This window comes from Chlamydotis macqueenii, chromosome 6 (genome assembly GCF_036417535.1).
Source record: "Chlamydotis macqueenii isolate bChlMac1 chromosome 6, bChlMac1.mat, whole genome shotgun sequence".
NCBI lineage: Eukaryota > Metazoa > Chordata > Aves > Otidiformes > Otididae > Chlamydotis > Chlamydotis macqueenii.
In genome coordinates, this window is record NC_141561.1 from 4,628,670 (window position 1) to 4,651,559 (window position 22,890).

Sequence of the window (22,890 nt, forward strand, 5' to 3'; positions counted from 1 at the left end):
ACATGTATGAAGTCAGGAAACATCTTGGGGCCAATTTTTATGTTATTTTGGTGTTATTTTCTGCCTATGTTAGTACCTGATGAAAGAGCCTGGTCTTAATGATCCCACAAATGACTGTTCTGAGGAGCAATCGTTCCTGAATAATGTGATATTTTGTAAAATGATGCTAAGTAAAAATTGGAGTAATCCATGATCTGCTGAGGTGATACCGAAGACATATCTCTCGTGCACAGCAGACCTATGCATTAATCCTATGTTTTGGGGTCTTTAATTGCTTTAAATATTTGCTCCTAGATCTGTGTTTCACACATCTTATTTACATGGTTTATTTTTCATTTTATGAACAAATCGATAACCAGACAGACTCTTTACCACACTGGATTAGTTTTATTTATTCTCTTTGAACTTGATTAAAAAGCTGTCAAACATAAGTCTACATTTTATCAGCAGAATACTTTTACAAAACAGGGTAGGAGATGTGTATAGCTGGAAACATACATTTCAAAATGAAACAATATTTGATATATTCTAGACAGTTACCCTTTTGTTTATCCATGACAACTGAAACTAACCATCAAATGCATAAATTGATTCAAGTCTAGCCAAGTAATCCTAAGGGCATATGAAAAGGCTTTTTTTTTTTAAAGTTCTTTCTAGATGAATTTAATGTAGTTCACCAATAAAGCATCCTCAGGAGCACAATACAAATGCTACAGAACATAAGATAGCTGGGGAAAGCGGGCAGATGTACAGTGTGATGAAGAATCAAAATGGATGTTACATTAAAATGAGCAGTCATGCAATGTCTTCATTTCATGTACTGCATTTGAGTAAAAATGCCAAAGTTCCAATTTTGGTTTTTAATATTTTTAGGCACTGTTATGCAAATAGTGACCTTCTGGTGGTTATTTTGTTTTTTTAGTTGTTTAAAAGTATTAAATGTAATATTTCTTTGAACTTTTGGGCTAGGCAAGTTGATTATTCATCACGTATTTAACTTTCAATAGGTATCAAAGAGAAAGGTAAATTACACTCAGATTAGATACAAATGATCTGGTATCACTGTTTTAATTCCCTGCTTTTAATATACATATTTTAATCCATTTTCCACAAATCTCCTCAGTTACTATTTGTCTTTCTGTGCCATTGCATATGTTGGTAAACAGCATTTTCTATGGTCTCTGGCCATATGCTGTGTGCTCAGCTTGCAAAAAAAAGTGACACTTGGAGTGCTAGCATAATGAAACTCTCAAAGGGTTAATGCAGAATACATATAGGCAAATGTTGACAATATTTTTTATTCCAATGTTTGAAAATTAAACACAAAATCATCATTAAGTTTTCACAAAATGAGGCATCTGTCACTTGAAAGAAAAAGAAATATTTCAGAAATATGTTTACAGAAATGTAAAAATATTAGACATCAAGACAGATGTGAACGTTTTCAATAACAGGCCCTGTCTGTCAGTCTTCCTCAGAGCCGAAGATCTTGCTGTACTCACTCAACATAAGTTCAACTATCTGATTTTGGTACAGCATGTGGACTGCCATGTTCCCTGTCTCCTTTTCAGGTCTAAGGAGTGTTGGTCCAAACACAATTCCTAAGCTTTGTGTTGACATAAGATTCACGGATTCCTTGGCTGCTATCCTGTTGACGAAAGGAAAGAATTGGTTAAAAAAGAGGGATGTCAAAGGAGTCGCTGTTGCATTTGAAGCACACAGAGGCACTTTTAAATTGATTCTCCTATCAGCGATGTTCGTTTGGTTAAGTTATCAAAAAGAAAGAAAAGAGGGAGGGAAGAGATGTCTTCTGCCAACCTGACAAACAAGGAAAGGGGAGACAGCCCCAGACAGCAAGGGGTCTAGAGCCCCCTTTGCAGTACTCTTATATCAGGAAACAATTTGCTGCTTTCTGGTGAACAAGCATTTCTGTGTGTGCTATCAGGCAATAATTTCTGAGCTCATACACTTAGATACTGATAACGGGGATCACTCTTTACGCTAAGGGAATCGAGCACTTTTGGTGTCAACAGTTTTGGTGGCTCTAGGGAGAAACTTCCCTGCTTCTCTTAACACGGTCTCCAGCACTAAAAGAGTTGGGAAACAAAAAAAAAGCCCCTTAATATAGAGCTCATATGAAACACATTCCTTCTGCTAATTTAAATCCAATAAAGTTAGTATGGTCTGAAATGGATTGTGAAATTTATATAACTAAAGACTTTTGCATGCCTTATCCTGGCACAAAGTTTCTTGAAAGACACTGAGACCACATACCTTAATGAGATGACTTGGAAAATAATGGTGAGGATTATAACCTTTGATATCTTTATTACCCACAAAATTACAAGACGGGGACTATTATTATTAAAAGTTGATCTTATGCCTGTATTAAGACTTAATATTCTTGTGGAAATTACATTAAGGATGGAGAAGTCTGCTCTAAGAACAATATAGGTTTAATGGATGGAGTTTAGGTAGGCCGTTTCGCATAAATCTCTGCAGCGGTGAGTACGAACTAAGTAGAAATCCATTTCCTTCCACTCTCCAGAATATATAATATATTGTAGGTTGGAAAAACTAGTAAATGAAGATACATATTTTATAAATAAATTACACAGCTCTGCCAAGGAATGCGAACTAAATGTAACTTTAATATGTAAATGTTTGAATTTATGGATGCTTCCTTAACCTGTTAGCTTTAACTTAAATATTCCAAGTGGATTGTTGAAACCAAGTTCTGCTTTTTTTCCCCCCTCCCTCTCACTGTCTCTCACTTATCTTTTTAAAATCCGGATAGCAATTTAAACATCATCATAGTTCTCTCTGTTTTCCCATACCTGTTGCTGAATTTACAGCAAGCTACACTATAAGTGAAAGAAACTTCATGAGACATAATGGGTTCAGTCATTTAAAAAAAGGTTTCTTTCATGTTAGTGGGTGGGTCACACAGCAAAGAGCCTTGTCTTGTGGATTTCTGCCAATCTTGTCGTTTACCATGTTCCTCGAACATCAGCGCTCGTGGGGTTTTTTTCGCCATATATAAATAAGAAGCATTACTTAGTTCTGCCTCATGCTTGTAACCGTGGTGTCCATTGCACAAAACACTCTCCATATGGCACTAATCAGATTGGCTTAATTATTAGTTTCTTAAAATATAGCATCTTTATTATAAATTAAAAGAAATAATTATCTTTCCTCTGTGGTAATATTAACATATCTCTTCTCTTAGGAGTTCAGAAAGTCTCAAAACTTAGTAGTCTGGTTGCCAAATGACTGTGTGGGCTTCTGACAAACGTCGCAGATCTTTATCACAATTAAAAATGTTTGTTACAGGGGTGATCAGGTTGCTTTGCTTAATGCCGCTTATACAGAAGCACATGCATCGAGCTTGGGGCCTCCCTGTGAGAAGGACTGGATTTCTGTTGAGCTTGTTACATGCTGGAAGTTGGAAACCTTATAAAGTATTTGCAGATGACATCAACCTGAGTAGACATGCTAGTTCACCAGGGAAAAAACCCATATTCAGCCGTTGTATCTCATCTAACTTTATAGATCATCAATTTAGCATCAGCCATGGCTTTGCAATGTGGTGCTGTTGATGATGGACAGCATTGATAAAGCTGGAGGAGAAACACCTTGCAGGGAGCAGGAGACAGGGGACCACTAATGAGCAGAGTCAGGGTGAAAACAGTGTTGGCAGAGCTCAATTTACTGAAGGGAGAGGAGCGGTCTGACTTCCCTTATCTGCAAAATTTGGAGCAAGATGTTGAGATCCTATGTTTCTAATGTGGGCACAGAAAATGGAAGGTTGACAGCCAACCCCTCTGTCCTTGCTTGACACCTTTCTGAAGCAGAACAAATCCCCTTTTTTTTCCTGGAGACACCATCCTACATCTGAAGTCCTGTTTGAATCCAGGCATTGCCAGCACGTGGTCTGCAGTCGCTCAGCTCTCAGGAAGTGTGTGTATGGCCTGAAGCAAGGGAAGATGTTCATGGTGTGTGTTGGCAATGGAGAGGAACCAGCTATCTGTTTTGGTTCATCTATAAGGAAGGTGGTGCTAGGAACACTCCCATATGTTTGAGGTTCCTAAATATAATGCTAATATAATAATTATTGTATTGATAAAATCTCTTGAGAATTCTTGATATTTTTCTATCTATTCATGCAGTCATGCTTGTTTTGATGACTATATTAAAAAAAGCTAGAAACCAAGCAAACTTGGAAACATGGAAATTTGAAGTAGTTAAATAATCTGTGATAAAATACAGCTACTGGAGGGAAAGAAGGAAGGAATTCAATCCAGCCTGAATAAAAATAATTATAAGTTTAGGACCTTATGCCTTTTAAAATTACAAATATTTACAAATTAAGTTCTATAACTAATATTTTTTTCATCTGAACATAGAGTCAAAGCAAACCTAAACCAAATATGCACACTCAAAGCTATTACTGTAGCTGCTAAGTGAAATTGAGTTGTTAAAAGAGAAAATCCCTAAAAAATGGGCAAGAATTATTATTTTTTTTTTTTGCAAGAAAAAGAGCAGAAAGAGTGATACACCATTTATAACATAAAAAGTGAAAGCAAATGCCAAAGCTACTTTTTGTCAAGCCCAAATGAAAGGAGCAATGTTGTATCAATTTAAGATTATTTTAGAAACGATCTATAATCCGGTGCCACAGATGTTGGAACCATATCAATAAATTGTTGGGCATTACGCTGTGCAAGATATTTCCGCCCCCTCCTAAAAACAAGAACAGCTTCAGTCCTTTAAGAGCACGTCAGGAGATATGCAGAAAATACCGTTGCCATTATTAATAGTAATGAAATTAATGTTGTATTAAAACAGCAGAAGTGTCTGATAGGAGGCCTCTAGTGTCAATGGCAGATATATAAGCAAAAATACTTGGAAATTATACTTTGGCTGTTGCCAAGGCAACCGTAAGCTGGAAAGTGTGTGACTGAGAGCAGGGCAACTCTACAGCTAAGAGGGTCATTGTATGGTGAGTTTGGCTCTCTAGTTCCATTAAACCTACACTTTTCAAACTCTCTAAATAAAATCATTATTAATTTTGACATTCGGAAAGCACACTGGATTATTACTTCAAACACACTAGGTGTTAGGAAATGTTCTTCATCCATTTTTACTCTGTAGTAACTGCTGAGGAGGGCAAACTGTTTCTACAGTGACTCTGATTCTTTGCCTTTTTAATGTTCCTACCACACATAAAAAAGAAAAATTAGGGAGAACCAGTGTACTTAGGGGAAAAAATAAAAAACATTGGAAAGGGCACTGTTTTACTTTAAGCTGGAGAGTGTTTGAGGGTAGAGATGTCCTGTGCGAGCTGCGCTGAGAACAGACCAGTCTTGCTTTCTTAGCCCTTTCCAGCCTACGATAATTTAATTTTGCTCTATGTTAGGGGCATTTCTACCCTTAGTAAAACTGGTTCTAGCCATACCTAGTACTCTTTTACATTATGCCTAAGGGTAACTTTTCAATAAGACAATCCTGCTGCTCTCCCGTGAACTGGTAATATAGACTATGACTAAAGGGCAACACATTACAAATTGAGGAGATCACAAGAGTAAGAGCGGGTCACCTGGTAAAATATTATGGGCCAGAACGGCAAGAGTAGGAAATGCTATACTCTGAATTCAGTAGAGGACTGAGGGATAAAAGTAGGTTTTGATCTTGTCAAAATGCTGTCCACGAGTATTATACACAATATTTCATTTAACTAGGGAAGTCATTGCTGTGAGAGACAGAAACCAAGATCTAAGCAGAGGTTAAGAAAGCTTGAAGATGCATGGGAACAAAGAAAACTCCCCATGATGTAGAAAAAAAAATGATATATTTGTGACATCTATCCTCTTGATATAACATCTGACCTTACAGAATTAGGAACTGTCTCCTCCCTAAGTGGATTATTCCATGACAGCCCATTTGGGTGGGTTTTGTACCCTTACTGGATTGTGCTAGTGACCACTGTCACGGCCAAAGCCGCTCATCCTGATGGACAACGGGGCTGATTTGATATGTAAGTTTCTATGAACTGCCTTAGCAGATCAAAGTCTGCACATCCTATTGACTTGCTTTACCAATAATTATCCTCAAATTAGCTAGTATCTGTTTCCTATAGGTACTCAGGCATACTCAAATGTAATGTTTTAGCTTAAGAACTTGGCCCTGGGAATGGCTCAGCTGCCTTCAACTCACCTCAACTATAACGCTGCTAACAGACCCTTTCACTGCACTGTTATGGGCCAGTTTTTATGCAGCAGTTTTCTGGCTTTTGCTATTGCACAGCTCCCAATCAGTTTGATCGTGTTAAAATTTGACTCTTATGATGAACAGTTTTTAGCTCAACATTTTATGCTCCTCTCCTTCCCAAGTGCTCGTTCAGAGGAGTTAAAAAATAGCTGGTATTACATACTTTGCTTTAGTGACAAGACATTTGGGAAGGAATCATCCAACCTTGAAATAAAATCTTTATTGAAAGTAATTCTACATCCGTGCCATTCAGAGACATTGTATGATCAGAAGAGGTGTCCCAGAGGAAAGCTCAGCACAGTAGACAGGGTTGATTACTTGGACCTCCTGTCAGTTCTTAACTCATTGACAATGGCTGAGACATTCAGCACAACTTTGTTTTCTTTATTTGGAAGTAAAGTTAATATACTTACCTTAACTGTGCCAAATGTACTGGAAAATAACCTGATAATAAAACGTACCATCCTACGAAGTGATAATGTCTTTGTGTGTATATAAGCCCATTTTGGCAGGGCTTTTGCAGGCGGGTTTTTTGGTGTTAGGAAGGAAGCAGAAGTACAAAATGATACACAGATAAACTATCAGGTTTCTTCTGAATGTATTTCCTTTCCATTTAAGGCCTGTTACATACTTTCCTGAGATACAACATAGTACTGAAACATCGTTTTCTGTTGTAAACAGCTCAGCTCAGCTATAGTAGTTGTTCTTCAGGAAGAAGTGTGTTTTGGTACTAAAAAGACAACTGAACTACAAAGTTTGGCTTTGAGAGTCCTCTTGAAATGCAAATATGAGTAGGTGTCCTATAGAGGTCAAAACCCTGCAGAGATATCCACATCCAGCTGGATATACCAGCTTAGGACAGACAGCAAAACACACTCGCTGCGGAGGAAGGGTGCAGGGCCTGTGCTCTGCTTAACCCCATCTTGAGAGACTTACGGAAATAATTGGTTGTGAGTGAGCCCCTGGTACCAGGCACTCACTCACTCACTCACCTCTGTTTGTATAAACTGTTCAATTCATTGCACTGCAACATAGATACATTTTAAAATTTAGTAATAGATTGGGATTCTTGATATTTTATGAACGCAAACTAAACCGCATTATTATTTATGTACTGGCTTTATGGGTGATTTGCTCAGTTGCATTACAGTGGTATTCACCAGCTGATGAAACTAAGCAAATGCAAACATTATCAGTTGAATCCCCAGCTTGTTGTGTGTGAAATCCGTATACCGTGTTGGGGCGGGGGGAGCTCTGAATCTATGTAGCTACGGCCTGAGGTTTGTGCTTATAGAGGACCTCCAAAACACTACAACGTTTGTCCTTCTCAAAAAGTGATCACAGTGGACTAACACAGTTTTAAGCTACTTTCTTTTGTGCGTGTAGAATGCGAAGCTGCTTTAAATTCCTCTTTGCTCCATAGGTTGAATTCAAAACAATAGCTGTCCAAGACTGGTAACAGAGAAACCAGGTCATGGCGTATGATACGTTACAAGAGGGGTCAGAAATAGTTCAGACATACTTAAGAGCTTGCTTTTGCTGAAAATAGCCTCCATGGCTCCTGGCCTGCAGAAACTCCATAGGCTTCCTGTGCTCTGCAGCTGTGGGTTCATATTTCAGCTCTTTGGGAAAAATCCTGTCTCTTCAGTTGCTCTGGGACAGAAGAACGAGCACTTGATGCTGTCTTCTTCTGCAGACTAGCCTTTAAATGTGACCGTTGGAGGGCTATATATAGGACCTGGACAGCTGACAGGGACCTGGTGGAGAATGGGCTTCCTCAGGGGATCCCCCGCATATCTCACAGCACGAGCCCTTCCCTGGATGAACTGCCTTGGAGTCTAGCCCTAAATGAAAAAAATAACTAAACTAACTCTGAACATCGGTTCACAGTTGGCTGAATAGACTCTGAAAAGCTGAAGAAAGGCATTTATTCTGGCTTGGCCTGGTTTAATAAGAGAACAGTTCAAAATAAAATCTTCTCATTATTGGATCATAGAATTATTTTGGTTGGAAAAGACCTTTAAGATCATCAATTCCAACTATTAACCTGGCATTGTCAAGTCCACCAACTTTGGACTAACTTTGAACTTTGCTACCTGTGTGACTTCCTTTCTGAAGAGCACTTGTGCTCTTGCCTTTGCACGCACCTCACACAGTGCCTTGTCTTGTAGAGAAAGTCTTCATTTTCCAAGTGACTGAAGCCAAGATGTAAAAGCGTATTTAGACAGCTAAAGGGATTCATGCATCTACAGGGGCTTCATTCAGTTGTGTCTTCGAAGGGTAAGTGAAGGGCTAAATTTGTGTTCTAGCTGTTACCATTGCTCTTGAATCCAGGGTAGATAGAGCCCCTGGGTGACAGAGGTGATGAGCTCCCACCTCAGTGCAATCATGTGCCAAAGGCAGAGGGTGCACACCAGTGTCCCGGCACTGAAAGGACAGCAAAGGCAGGAGTTCATCTCCACACTGTGGTGGTTCCACTGAAGAGCCCAGTGTGGGCAGAGGTTCAGGTCCCAGTCCTCGAAACCATGTTTTGTCTAGGACACGGATTACAAATCTTTTCACAATATTCTACTGTGAATATTCCAGGTCTCCCTTTCGGAAAACTAACTTAACTGGGTGACTGGTTAAGTTCTTCCATTTATTGATAACCAGCACTCTGTCCTCCCAGTTTTTCTTGGGTTTTAATTTTTTGTGTCTGAACGCAAACTGGTTCAGACTAATGCTCATAGGACAAGGAGGGAGGAGAAAATATGGCTGGTCCATGTTATCACAGTGTGAGCTGCTATGAAGTCTGAAGTTTGCCTTTTTGGGGACAGTCACTTGGTAGGACTCAGCTGAAGGCCACCAACTTCCTTGAGGAGCACCTCACACTCCTCTGGCTGCAGCTCCGTGCACAAGGCATTAATTTTTGCCTTTTCTAACAATCCTGTAGCAGCACATATATCTCAAACAACAGTGAACCCTGCTTCAAAAGCCATGCTACCACTGCAAGCACGAGTCTCTCCTTGGGGAGAGCAAAATCCGTGACAGATGTTAGGCAGATGCTAATGCACTTCTTAGAGGTGTTTGGATAGTAGAGTGATAAAGGCAGTGTGAGACCACATAGAATAGTATATATACAGACAAAGACATAAGACATAGAGCCCTTAACTGTATTTTTGGCTGGTGGTGTAACTTCTGCAGTGATTTTTTTCTTTTTTTTTTAAATTCTATTGTTGATTTTTTTTTTTTCTTTCCTGCAGAACGACTAGCTTATTGTAAAGATAACCTGTCAGAGGTCCTGGATCTGTATGCTTTTGTGGCCTGTGTGGCTCAGATGGCAACAGATAGTTTTACATGAATAAAGCTTTAACATTTAAAATTACTTAAATATTTTCATTCAAGAATGCCTGAAGCTACATTTCTTCGTAACATCAAAAATAAAAAGCTGTTAGCAACAATCTCCCTTAAATTAAGAATTGTAAATATAGAACCTTTATCATCAGCACAGCACATCCAAAAATGTCTTTGTAAAATAAATCAAATTATATGAGTTAATTGATTCCAGGCAACGTCAGCAACTGCAGGTGGAAACTGAATAACAGGATGTTTATTAATGAAGGACTATTAATCAAAATTGACAATATCAATTCCTGTTTCTTTTATTTGAATTCTACCTGCAAAATCCATGAACGTACTTGCTGAATTTTTAAATAAAGATTTAAAAGTAAAGAAAATGCTAACACTTGGGATTTTAGCTTTAGATGCAGGGCTATTTGTTTAAACAGCAAAAGGATATCCTAAATCCAATTTGACAGGCAATGCCAAAGATGCCAGTGGTAATTAATTAGCACTTAATTTAGACCACAGAACAACAGGATATGGAATTGGTGCTCAGTGCCATTTCCCCTTAGGCTTCATCTCATGAGGGTCAGGAGTATGGCTGTTGCATTGAAGGTCAGTAAATAAATTGGGGGAACACATTGACACTGGACTTTTCATGATAGATATCCTTCACCCTTATTACCGCCTCTGGCTATCGCTGATGAGAAAAGGACTGCAATTGTGCTGTGAAGAATGCTGTACACAAGCTCGTTTCGAGCAAGGTAGTGTTTGAACTCGCGCATCGTACAGTCGTGGTGGTGCTGGAGGCTTCTTACGGGTAAAGAGCTGCCTCAGCTTTGTATCTGGGCTGGAAATAAACTTCCAACAGTAGCACAAAAAGCTTGAGAACCTCTGACAGGCGAGAAAATTAGCTTAAAATCAGTCCTTAAGTTTGCTAGGTTTGTGAGCTTAGATTTACATTAAGCAAAATTAAAATCAATGGAAGATTTTAAAGTGAGGTTAGAAACTAGGTCAGCAAGGAAAAAACACATTTCCTTATTATCCTCTTGTATACCTAATAATATTTGGTAGTCTTCCATAAAGCTAAAGGCTCTTAATAAAGGTGGATTAATGTTATTAACAGCATTGTTTCCTCATGGGGACACTGAGGCTTTGACATGCTGCATGGTGGACAAACAAAAAGTACGTGGCAAAAAAGCGGAGCCACCAGTTCTGCTGGTAGCCCGGATGTTTTTTAACTCAGTGAAAGAAGCCACCCTTCCACAACACACCCAAAGCAGAGGGTATATGGAAAGCACACAGGGGACTCTGTAGAGCCTTGTTCACAGGTGTGCATAAATTGCATTATTTGGTTCAAATGTACTAGTTAGAAAAACAGAAAGATGATGAGACTCAGTATTATGATGTAATCCTCCTCCTCCTCCTCCCAGTACATTTAGTGTCTCTGTCAGCCACCATGATGCTCTTCCTTCCAGTAATCTCTACCTGTCCTTCAAAAGAGTGGCTCAGGTGATACTGATACTCAGCGATGCTCCAGCTTTCTGAAATTGCTTCTTACAAACTATACCCCACCATGCTTAGGTAGTCCAGTTCCATCATGGCCCGCAGGACAAAGAACAATGTGAACTTCAGCAGTTACAGCAGGGAAATTCTTACTGCAAATCCTAGATGTCCTCCACTAGCCCAGTTTTATCCCCTTGGTCCCCAGAAGGGCTGTCTGCATGGCTACATCAGGAAAACACTGAGTCAGACTGCGGTCTGTGCTCAGAAAATGCAGTTTCGAAGCCCCAGGTTAACAGTTATTTTAACTTTCACTTCATCACACTCTTTGCAGCATCTCTCTTGACAGTGAGTGAAATTTTGGTTACTGTTAAAGTCGTTGACAAAACTCCCAGCGACTGGGAGCCAGAATGGAGTTAGAATTTCATCTTATATAAGCTTAACTTTCCTCATTTTGGATGATATCTACTTTTACTAAGTGGAATTACTACTTTTGTCTATGTTCAATCTATAACCTCTTGCAGCCTTTTTGTGCTACGGTAATCCGTTTGACAGCAAATAACTCAACTCTGAGTATGACAGGTTTACTTTCTGACTTAAAGCCCAAAAGTGGCAATTGGCTGGAATTTTAACCTGGGATGCTGAATTTTAGAAAACCTGCTCGGAAATGTATCTTTGCTGGTGAGTCTAGAGCTTCTCATGAAAAACACAATTTCACTAACAATGCATTATTTTCTTCCAGTGTAATGAATAAATTATCCAGTTTCGTGAGGCAACCAGTAATTTTTGATATTTAAATCAGAGAACGTGGCAGAGAATTCCACAAAAGTCAGAGAACAAACTCTCACTAAAGTTTTCCTTTTCTGTGAGCACCTATATATGTAATTACTTCATAAATTGTTTTGTTTCAAGTCTTTTTTAATATTGAAAACCATTTTGGTATTGACCTATTAATTGTCCCGAATATAAAAATCTCAATTTTTAAACCTGTATTATCACCATCTTATTGTTTAAAATGAAAGTCTTTTTGCAGCAGTCTGCCCAACAGAGATGATTTTATATGAGATCTGACCTCAACCAGGATTCCTACTCTTTCAGGTTCAGTTCTGAGCTCTCCACAAGCTACTATTGCAATATATATGCACCGCATTTGTATCAGATTTGAAAGATGCTTTAACATGCCTCCCAGCATCACGGTTGTTTCAGCCCTGATATTGAATATGAGTAGGATGAATGTATCTCTTAAATGCACTAGTGAGTATGTGCCATGAGTCTTTGATTTGTTTAAACTTATTTACATTTTACTTGCCCTTGAGCAACAAATTTACTATGTCAGCATTGTCTTTTCTACTTATACTTTATCTGTCTTGTCCACTCACCTTAGCTTGATGTTTATTTTTTGTGCACGTGTATAGTCCATTGCACTAAATGCACAAACTGCCTGGAGTGGAGGATTTCCCATATTCTGTGTCGTTCTAAGATGCACCCTTTGTAGTACTGCAAGTTCTGCATTTCCTAGCTTTAAACTAGCTTTGGATTTTCTCATTAGCTCCTTTTTAAGTCAAATACCCATTCACACACGTACTAGTCTGAGATGCCTGTGGTCTAACTGCCTTGGACACTTTACCAAAGTCTGTATTCTCTATACAAGCAGCCCTACCTCTCTCAGTAGTTGTGTTTCTTTCATCTTTGAAGCATCAAGTGACCAGACTTGCCAATATCTGCTTTTGTCTGACCCTGATCAAAATCCACAGTTAGAAAAACTGATGAGAAAACATGCAGGAGTCTCTCAGACCTCCTCACCAAAATTATGTTTGACAGACCTTGAAGGATTAGGAACAACAGGTACAATCTTGCTGTTGGTATCAAGGCATACTCATCAGTCTTGGGACAGCTCATTCACTAAGCGTCTTCCACGACACCAAATCTCTCAGTGATAGTTTAATGGAGTAAAAGGCCTCAATGCCTACTAGAGTTCCAGAAAGCATTTCTGATATTGTCTACCTGCCAAATGGACCTGTCCCCTGTATGGCCTTGCTTGTTTGCATTATGCATAAGCATGCTGTTGTTGGAGATGAAGCAGAAATACCTTGCATATGATATTTTTTTTTGTTGCCTTGAGCTCCAGAAGACCAGTGACATTGTGCTGTCTGGCCCTCGGATAAGACTAAATTCAAGACATGGTTTTGTAAGTGTTGCGTGGATCCTTCCCTACAGCAGAAAATGTGAATGGTTGTAAATAGATTTACAAGCTGAGAAAGTATCTCCTGAGGAAGCAAACATTGTAGTTGCAGGATGTGAAATTGTATAAACTTAACTTAATATGAAGAGTAACACGGAAACCTGTTAGCATGCAATCCAGAAGGGTTAAGCTGTTCCTCACCATAGTGGTCAGGTGAGATTCAAAACATATTCACCAAAGTTTGAAATTTACCCTGAGATAGAAATCTTGGGGCTGAAACTGAGTCCACAGCAGCTGTAATGACTTCCATGGGCTAGATGCTCTGAAGGAATGAGAAACTCATTCTTTTGATGACATTTTTATGAGACAGTTATCCAGATATGGAAACATCTGGGTTGTCCGAGGAGGTGGTTTTAAGTTGACTGCTGCTACTACTGCCACAGCCTTACTGAAAACCCTCTCTGGTCTGAAATTTTGAATATAGACAAACTGATGTTCACAGTAATCTTTTTCTATTGGAAAGCTTCCATATGCTGTAGGCTTGTCCCATATGCTATACACTACCGGGGTCTCCAAGATTGCTGATAGTGTCTGGGGAAGGGCTGGACTTGGTGGTGTGGACAGCAATGACCTGGGAAGCGGGAGCAGTTTCAGGGTAGATGAAGCACTACCCTAAAGTGGTTTGGTGAGGCTGAGTCTAGTGCTGACTAGAGCACACAGTGTGAAAAATTTGCACTTTGCCCACAAAGGTGCTAGGAGAGCTAGAGAAGAGGAATTGGTGGCATCTGTAAAAAATAGAAAACTTTTCTGAATTCCCTTTTCTTGGCTCATCTCCATGGTAAGAGGACTTCCTTTAGAAGACCACAACAAAGCTCTGGAGAGGATGTGGCAGCACTGTCTAATGGTGGGACTGGGGTGGGTATAGCAACCCTCAGCTTAGAGAAAGTAACTGGTTGAATCTTCTGGACCATGGGAGGAGGCAAGTTGCCGTATGCTTGGCTGGAGTTAGCCGCTCCACAGATTTACAATTTTCCAATTGCACCATAATGCGTAATGTACGAAAAGATAAATATTTTCCATTCAGCAACATCTTGCTGTATTTTCAGCTAACTCTATAATTTTAATTATAAAGCGAACATAACCTGTATCAAATTATGATTTTGTTAACATATTGAATGAGGACGAGAAAAATAAATACCAGAATTTTATACTGTACAGGCACATGAAGGTATAGTTAAAAAATCTGGTTTCCTTGACCACATTGTCATACTATGCATATATAACTGCTTATTGAATCCAGGCTGTGTAGACAACAGAAAGAACACTGGCTCCATACCATCACAATGCATGCCCACAACAAAGAGGAGGAAAGAACAGGCTCTTTCATTGTGTGTTTCGAAGTATTACCAACATAAGGGCTAAAAACACTACCTCTGTCTGAAGTGTATCTATATATCCACGCATAAGTTATTAACTGGGCTCCCTGAGCACAGTTGCTGAAAATATTAATATATTCAAATTATATTCAAGCTACCGCAAAAACAGTAGATCAGACAAATGTATTAAAATCTCTTCAGACAAAAGGAGCCGTGTTATTTACAAAGTTCCTCCCCCTCCTTACTGGAACACAAACCTTCATTGTATATAATATATGAGAACACAAAATGATCCTTAGATGTCAAAATGTGGCTTAAAGTTTGAATGTAATCATAAAACAGTGACTCTAATGCTTGCCATAAACAAATTGTCACTGGCATTATGTAACCCAGACTATTCACAAAGTATAAAAGATGGGAAGAATAAAAGGTGCCTGCCAAACACCATGGGCCAAATCCGAAGGCTGTGCTGAATACCGCTAGCGGACTGGGAATTGCAAACCCAGCATGGAATTTGAATTTGCACTCCCTGATGCTCGGGCTGCTCCTATGGCTTGAATTAGAGCAAGAGGAGGGGTTTTTTAATTTTTTTTTTTTAAGTTTGTTGGTTTACACTGTAAAGGCACAAAGCAGCAACCAGTGGCTTCTGCAGCTCCCCCTGCTTACTCTTTTTGGGAGGTGGGAAAGTAGGGTAAAAGTTCCCTAATTGCCACAGGGCCCGTTATTGTACGGAGCAGCCTTCTAGGACACAAACAGGTATAGCAACTTGGGACAGCAACACAGCCCAAAAGCAAAGAACTGCTCTCAAGTTTGGTCATCTTGAATTTTTCACACAATCCAGCGCGTAGGATACCGCTTCATCGGGCTGAGACCCTGCTCTTTGCTCAGACTCGTTAGGAGAGACGACGCAGTGGACTGACGACAGAAAACCATACAGCAAGGCAGAAGGCCTTGTCTGTGAACAACAACTAATTATCCATAGATACTTCCCTTCAGTCCAGGCTTCAGGAGTGGTGTATATCTGATAGTATGTGCACCGCGCAGGTTTAAATTGCGGCTAATGATTGTGTTAAGGCCCTTTGTCAAGGACAAAAACCAAACTTAGGTGATTGTCTACCACCCTTTTTTTCCCCCCTGCTCTTTCTTTTAAAAATAAAACCTCATTTTTTTTTTCACAGCCTGAAATGATTGTTCAAGCAGAGATACTGGTTTAACTCATTATGAATTATTAGTGGAAAAGTGGGGCTCAGAAGTATGTTACATCTGAAATATTTTTCATCACTTGAACATGTGCTGTCCAGAACTGGCCCTATTCTACCAGTCACTGGGAACAAACACTTCGCATTCACAGATGCTCCTAATTTGGTGTGGTTTGGAGTGTAATTTAGATCAAACATATCCATGTAAATGAGTCAGGGTTTCTTAATTAGGTGCCTCTAAAGAAAAAACTTGGACCACATCAGTAGGTGTGGGTGTGGTGCCCACAGTACTGGAATCTTTCCTATAGATGAAGCTGAGTTTTGAGTTTTGTTCAGGCATACTGTAGGTTTTTTCTTTCCCTTTTTTTTTCCTTTCCCTTATTTTTTTTTCTTTTTCTAAGGCACAATAATAAATCTGCAGATGGCACAGACATAAAGACGCTACTTCAGAGGAGCTGTCTAAAACACTGTCTCTTTGGCAAATGCCTTAAAGTAGGTCATTCTGCTGTGATTTAGGTTTATATTTCATTGCCAGCTTTTTGTTCCCATTACAAGTAGGGTGCATTCCAGTCCACAGATTTGCTCTTCTCTTTTTTTTTTTTCTCAGATTGGTTTTTATTTACAAGAATTTGTAGGTCCTCATAAGAAAATGGCCAATGCCCTGTCAGAAGCACTAATCACGCACTTGACCACAAGAAGAGATTGTATGAAGGTGATAACCTGCAAATGTTGGAATGTAAAATACCATTCTCTGGAAGCAAAAAAAATATGTATTGATTCTCTTAACATGGTGATTGAAATGATTGTTGCATCTCTTGCAATGTGTGAAAAATGATTTGATCTAATGTCGTTTCAGAAGTCCCACAGAGCAGGGATATACCTTGCCCTAGTTGGTCAGGTACTTGCTTTTTCTTTCTATATATTTGCCACTGAAAAGCATGTATTTTATAGCTTATAAAAAATTAAAAATCATCAGGATCTGTTTTCCCGTCAAAATGCTGGGGGATTTACATGCCAAACTCCTACTAGCCTTAATGAATTACCTGCATAAATTCCCTTTCAATCGATAGTAGAATAGATCTTATTGTGTTATATTAATTATTTTGCACAGAACACTGACATTTTGGCATTAAAGTCTTTTTTGTTTTGTTTTGGTTTTAAGTTCCAATGAATATCTTAAGAAACTTGAAGCTTATTATTTATTTTACAGCCTTGTTCTGAGAAAAATCCCATCTCTTAGAAAATTGAAAAGCATTGCAATTTTACCCTTTGATGACCTGGTCTTAGACATTGACGTGTTAGGGCCCAATCTCCCAAAATAGCAAAAAAAAAAAAAAAGGGGGGGCAAAAAGCCCTTTTGTAATGAATTGAGCATTCTTAATTTTCATCAACGAAAAACATTTGAGTTTAAAAGAACGCTAACCCCGAGCAATATTAAGAGGTTACAAAATCACATAAATTAACTCTGCCAGTGATATTTTACTAAAGCTTATGCGAGCGCAAACCAGAAGCAGGACTCTCACATGGTCTTGATTAACCGAAGAGTACTTAGCAGTAACCGGCCTTCCCTGAGATGTGCTGGCCATATGCACACGTACGCCCACCGTGCCAGTATACACATGGACCAGCCTTCAAAGGCACGGGGGGCTCGGGGCGGGGGACTGGGAAGTAAGTGGAGAGTGGAAGTGAGAAATGTTCACTGTGTCATCGTGGGCAAGCGCCTTACCCTCTTCATTCCTCACTTTCTCCATCTACGCAACTAGGATAATAAAACTTACTGACCTGAAAAGGAAGTTATGAGATTTAATTAATGTTTGAAAAGCTTTTTTGAGATTGTTTGATATTGAGTAATGTGAGATGAACAATGGGAGCTCTTTGAAACAGGGCCTCTATCTATCTGTATTTGTGTACTGCACCTAGCACAATGGTGTCGTACAGCCACAGAGTCAACCGTATCATAAATATTTAAATTAAAACTATGTTAATTATTTTTATCGTTCTGTTATGTGCTGATACACCAGTTCAGTACATTTTGAAGCTCAGTAGCATTGAAGAGTACCAAGTGTAATTATTTGCCTGATTGTTATGAAAATCAGGGTTTATATTTTTAAATACGGTTGTGAAAATAGGAAGTATATGGAAACACAGGTGAAAATGTGGTTTTAATTACTCATTCTTCTCATTAAAAAGACTAAACTGTAAGGTATTCTTCAGGGAAGAGATGAACTTTGAAAACTCCCTTATTCCACAAAAGCAAGGACTAGGCATGACTGCAAAAACCTCAGTAGCACATCTCCCTCGCCCCAAAGTGGAGAAAATAATAATGCATCAAGATTCTTCTGGAAGACCGGATTTATTTTTTACCTTTAATCCAAAATCTGTTATTACTCCTGTCCTGTGTAGACTTGTGGCTGGTGCACATTTTCTTATGTCCACTAATTTACAAGGGCAGAGTTTAGTAGATAGATGTATACTTAGCAGAGAGAAAATGGGTTTAACTTTTCTCCTTCCCCCAGAATGAGCCCCAGGAAGCTACAGTAAATAGGACAAACGTTGGCACTGCTCCAGCGCCTTTCTAAAACTCTTCCATAGCTGAAACAGAAAAAAGCATGTGTGCAATGCCCTTCGCAAGCTAGAAAGTGATTAATTCATTTCATGCAAATCTTAAAATGCTAGTCAGGGGTGCCTGAGTCTATTGCATCCCTGGCCCATCACCTACTCACTCTTAGAATCATAGAATCATAGAATGGTTAGGGTTGGAAGGGACCTTCAAAGGTCATCTAGTCCAACCCCCCTGCAAGGACCAGGGACATCCCCAACTAGATCAGGTTGCTCAGAGCCTCATCCAGCCTGGCCTTGAACGTTTCCAGGGATGGGGCATCCACCACCTCTCTGGGCAACCTGTTCCAGTGTTCTATAACTCGCACTGTAAAAAATTTTTTCCTAATTTCCAATCTAAATCTACCCCCCACTATTTTTAAACCATTACTACTTCTCTTATTGCAACAGGCCCTACTAAACACCCTCTCCCCATCTTTCTTGTAGGCCCCCTTGAGGTACTGGAAGACCGCTATCAGGTCTCCCTCTTCTGGTCCAAGAGGATGTTTCTCCTCCTCACATTTCAAGTAACTGCTCCCCATCTTGTAGGAGTAAGGTCTCCCTGCTACTGTCCCGTGGCTGAAGAGCAAGAGCTGCTCATGAGTTGCCTGATTGTAAAGAAAGGTCTTGATTCAGGAAATAATTTCAACAAGTAGTCAGTCTTGTGCCTTCAGTTAAGGGCTTCTGTGCTTCTGCACATTCCTGAATCTGGGCATTTTTCCTGAAACAAAATGTAAATGCCCATCCCGTGTTTTGGGTTGTAGGTCTCCCACAGGTTCTCTGAGGTTTCCCAAATAGAAATTTGTTGTATAGTCCTTCCATTCTGGGGATTGTTGTTTTCTTTCAAATAACTTTAACATTTCTTCTTCTTCTTCTTCTTTTTCTTAATAAAAAACTTGTACAGTTCCTAACATAATCTATTCTTCTACTGTGCGAAAAAAAAAAGGGTTCTCCTGAGCCTAGATTTAATATGTAAGCCTGCCCGAAACTGCTGATGTGACACATAGTTTAGTAAGCGAAAATCACGTTTGCTACATCTTTCCTCCACCAACTTTAAAAAAAAAAAAAGTTTGCAGATATCCTCTGCTTAGCATTACTAGATGCCACACTTTAACTTTATTTTCTGATTTTCCCTCAGAATTCTGGGTACTGCTGCTGGACTTGTCATCACATTGTCATCGTGTCCTGGTGTGCAGGCTATTGTGGGCTTCTGTCTATGCGTGGCTTTTTCCTTTTCTTTTTCCTTTTTTTTTTTTTAAAAAAAAAAATCTTTGCTAGGTAGAAATAAGTCTCTTTAGTTGTGTGTAGCTTGCAGAAGCCTATGCTCTTCAGAATGTAGCTGCCACATGTTATAACGTTTGGGGGTGGTGTGTGCATTTTGTTTGTCAAGTTTGGATGCTTTTCTCTGTTCATAGAGATATAGACATAGGGGAAGGTTATTTTTGAAAACAACTACAGCATAATTCTTGTAATACTTATGACTTTTGTTAGATAACATATGAATATTAGTGGGTTCATCTTAGATAAAAAGTTTTGCTCTTGATGAGGAGCTTATTTCTAGGGAAATTGATGCAGACAATCACAAGTAAAAATGAAGAATTTGGGCGGAGGAGAAGGTAGTCAGAAAGGCAATCATCATTCCCTCTCTGAAAGAGCAGAAAGCCCGCATGGCATCTGAAAATGTCTTGCTGTGCTATGTACAGTGTGGGGAAAATGAAGCAAAAAAAAAAAAAAAAAAAAAAAAAAAAAGAAGGAGTTTCTTGGATTCAAAGGTGAATCAAAAGGAATTGGCTTCTGCCTGGACAAAGCAGCCAGATAGGCCACAGTAACAGATCCACGTGATAAACCAAGAGGCAACTGCAGAGCTCCCCAGACAACTTGCCTGAAGTGCCTGCCAAGGAGGCAGATGCTGCTGCTGGAAGAATATCTTCCACAGTTGGGCATCTGGGTTCAGTGCTTCCCATGTAAGGGAGAGGGATGCTAGCGTCAGGCTGGCCCCTGTCTTCCCCTTTAATTATTTCAACATCCATTTTATACTTTTGTAAATAGCACAAATTATCCTGCCTTTGTGCGGGGAAAATAAGCAAGGAGAGGGTTTTTTTTTTCTGTAATATATCCCATCGCAGGGGTGTCTATGGATGGGTAAAGACAGACTCAGGCTTGGCTGCCCTGTGCTCCAGCCTGGTCAGATGTGAGACAGCTCAGGTCTGGGAGTCGCAGAGCTGCCTTGCGGTGGCACGGAGCTCAACCTAATAAGCAGAGCAGGCTGAGATTCATTAATTTAACATTAATAAGCACAGCTTATTAGCTCAGGCACAGCGCTGTGTAATGCAGGCACACAGCTTCTGGAGCAGAGCTGTGTCCGCCCTCGCCAGCTCAGAGCACGGTGCAGAAGGCTCAGCCAGGGTGCTCCTCTCCCCTACTGCGTTTTGCATTAAGGAGGAAAGAGTGTTTTGCAGAAGCTTCTGTGCAAAAAAAAACAAAAAAAAAAAAAACCAAAAAAAAACCCCCAAAAAACAAACCCTTCCAGGTTTTTAGATTGTATGGCTGGCTTAGGTTGAGTCTTTAAGCCATTTAAACTTGTTGTGCCTTGGTTTCGCAATGAGTATGTAATAGCTACCTGAAGATGCTGCTGGGAAAGCAGGTTCGGTGCCGGTCACAAAATCCTGTGGGACCCTTAAAGAGTAAAATGCTCCTTCCACTTCACTTGAATTTTAGTTTTATGAGTAAATTATTTGGTATGAACAATGATTTATCAGAGAGAGATTGGCTGCTCAGTTCGCATTTGTGCAGAAAGCCAATGTAATGTTTCTGCAATACTTGATGTCCTGTGTACGCCTGCAAAACAGGACCAGAAAGGTCCATCAGTTTTATCTGGATCCTGTGACTGGCTCAATGTGGAAGTAAAATTAACTTGTAAATAAGCAACAGGAAAGAGCAGAGTCCTGGAGACCTAGAGTGTTGTTTCCACAATTGTATGGAAGAGCAGTATATGGGCTATATATAGCAAGCAAATATTCCCTAAACACGTTGGAGTAGAACAGGCTGTTTTCTATAGCCTGTTATTTGGGAAAATCCTTACTCAAGTTGAGTTTTGTTGTTTCTTTCTTGTGTAAAGTATTGGTCCAGAAGGCCAACCGCATCCTGGGCTGCATGAAGAGGAGCGTGGCCAGCAGGTCGAGGGAGGTGATTCTGCCCCTCTACTCTGCCCTGGTGAGACCCCACCTGGAGTACTGTGTCCAGTTCTGGAGCCCCCAACATAAGAAGGACATGGACCAGTTGGAGAAGGTCCAGAGGAGGGCCACAAAGATGATAAAAGGGCTGGAGCACCTCTCTTATGAGGACAAGCTGAGAGAGTTGGGGCTGTTCAGCCTGGAGAAGAGGAGGCTCCGGGGAGACCTGATAGCAGCCTTCCAGTACCTCAAGGGGGCCTACAAGAAAGATGGGGAGAGGCTGTTTAGTAGAGCCTGTTGCAATAGGATGAGGGGCAATGGTTTTAAAATAGAGGGAGGTAGATTTAGATTGGAAATTAGGAAAAAATTTTTTACAATGTGAGTTATAGAACACTGGAACAGGTTGCCCAGAGAGGTGGTGGAAGTCCCATCCCTGGAAACGTTCAAGGCCAGGCTGGATGAGGCTCTGAGCAACCTGATCTAGTTGGGGATGTCCCTGCTCCTTGCAGGGGGGTTGGACTAGATGACCTTGGAAGGTCCCTTCCAACTCTAACCATTCTATGATTCTATGATTCTATATTTGTTTGATTTGCTCATCTTCAGGAAGAAGTATGAAAAGCCTAGTAGTAGTTGTGTTCAATTATTTTCAGTGTGAGTCCTGATAAAACAATTTTTGATGGTATTAGACTGACAAGAGCTATGTGATATGTTTGCTCAGCCCCGTATTTTGTCTCTTCTACTTACGAGCAGTAGAATAATTTTCGTGCAAAGATGAATAGAGGGTGTCGGGTATGTTTTTTTTCATCAAATGCAAAAAACTTAAAAGAACAGGTACTACAACCCTGAGCTTTGCTTTTAATCTCCCTCCTGTGGGCTTCATAGGCTGCACTGTGACCTCTCACAACTTCAGAGGGCTTGGTTTAAGGAAGATACACGACACTGGTGTTAATCCCTGCTGCCAGGCCTTTCTCGCAGACTCTCTCATCAGCTGCTTTGTCTGGGTTTCTAAAGCAGGACTCTTCTGAAGCACATTTCACGTTGTCATTTGGGCTTGATCTGGACCCAGTCCTGCAGACTGGATGGCTGCAGAGTGAAACCATAGTGCAGCCTCGCTGCTGTCGGTGATTTAGGATCAATGCAGTGTTCTGGGCAAAGGTGAGGTTCTGGTGCTGAGCTCCTGCGTGTCAGTGCTCTCATGTGCTGTACAGAAGTCACAGACTCACACAGTCCCATGGCCCAGGTCTGCATAGTTTGTGTAGTCTAATGTT

At 40.0% G+C, this 22,890-nt stretch overlaps 1 protein-coding gene across 5 annotated transcripts in view; it reads right to left on the reverse strand.

The window, feature by feature from the left end:
• Positions 1 to 390: 390 nt before the first annotated feature.
• The window catches only part of ARHGAP15 (Rho GTPase activating protein 15), a 327,658-nt gene continuing 305,158 nt past the window's right edge, over positions 391 to 22,890 (reverse strand). For all 5 annotated transcript variants that reach the window (XM_086750894.1, XM_086750893.1, XM_086750896.1 and 2 more), the window contains one exon: positions 391 to 1,648. In XM_086750894.1, the coding sequence (XP_086607020.1) occupies positions 1,465 to 1,648 (184 nt within the window). In that variant the 3' untranslated portion in view covers positions 391 to 1,464. The remainder of the gene's footprint in view (positions 1,649 to 22,890) is intronic.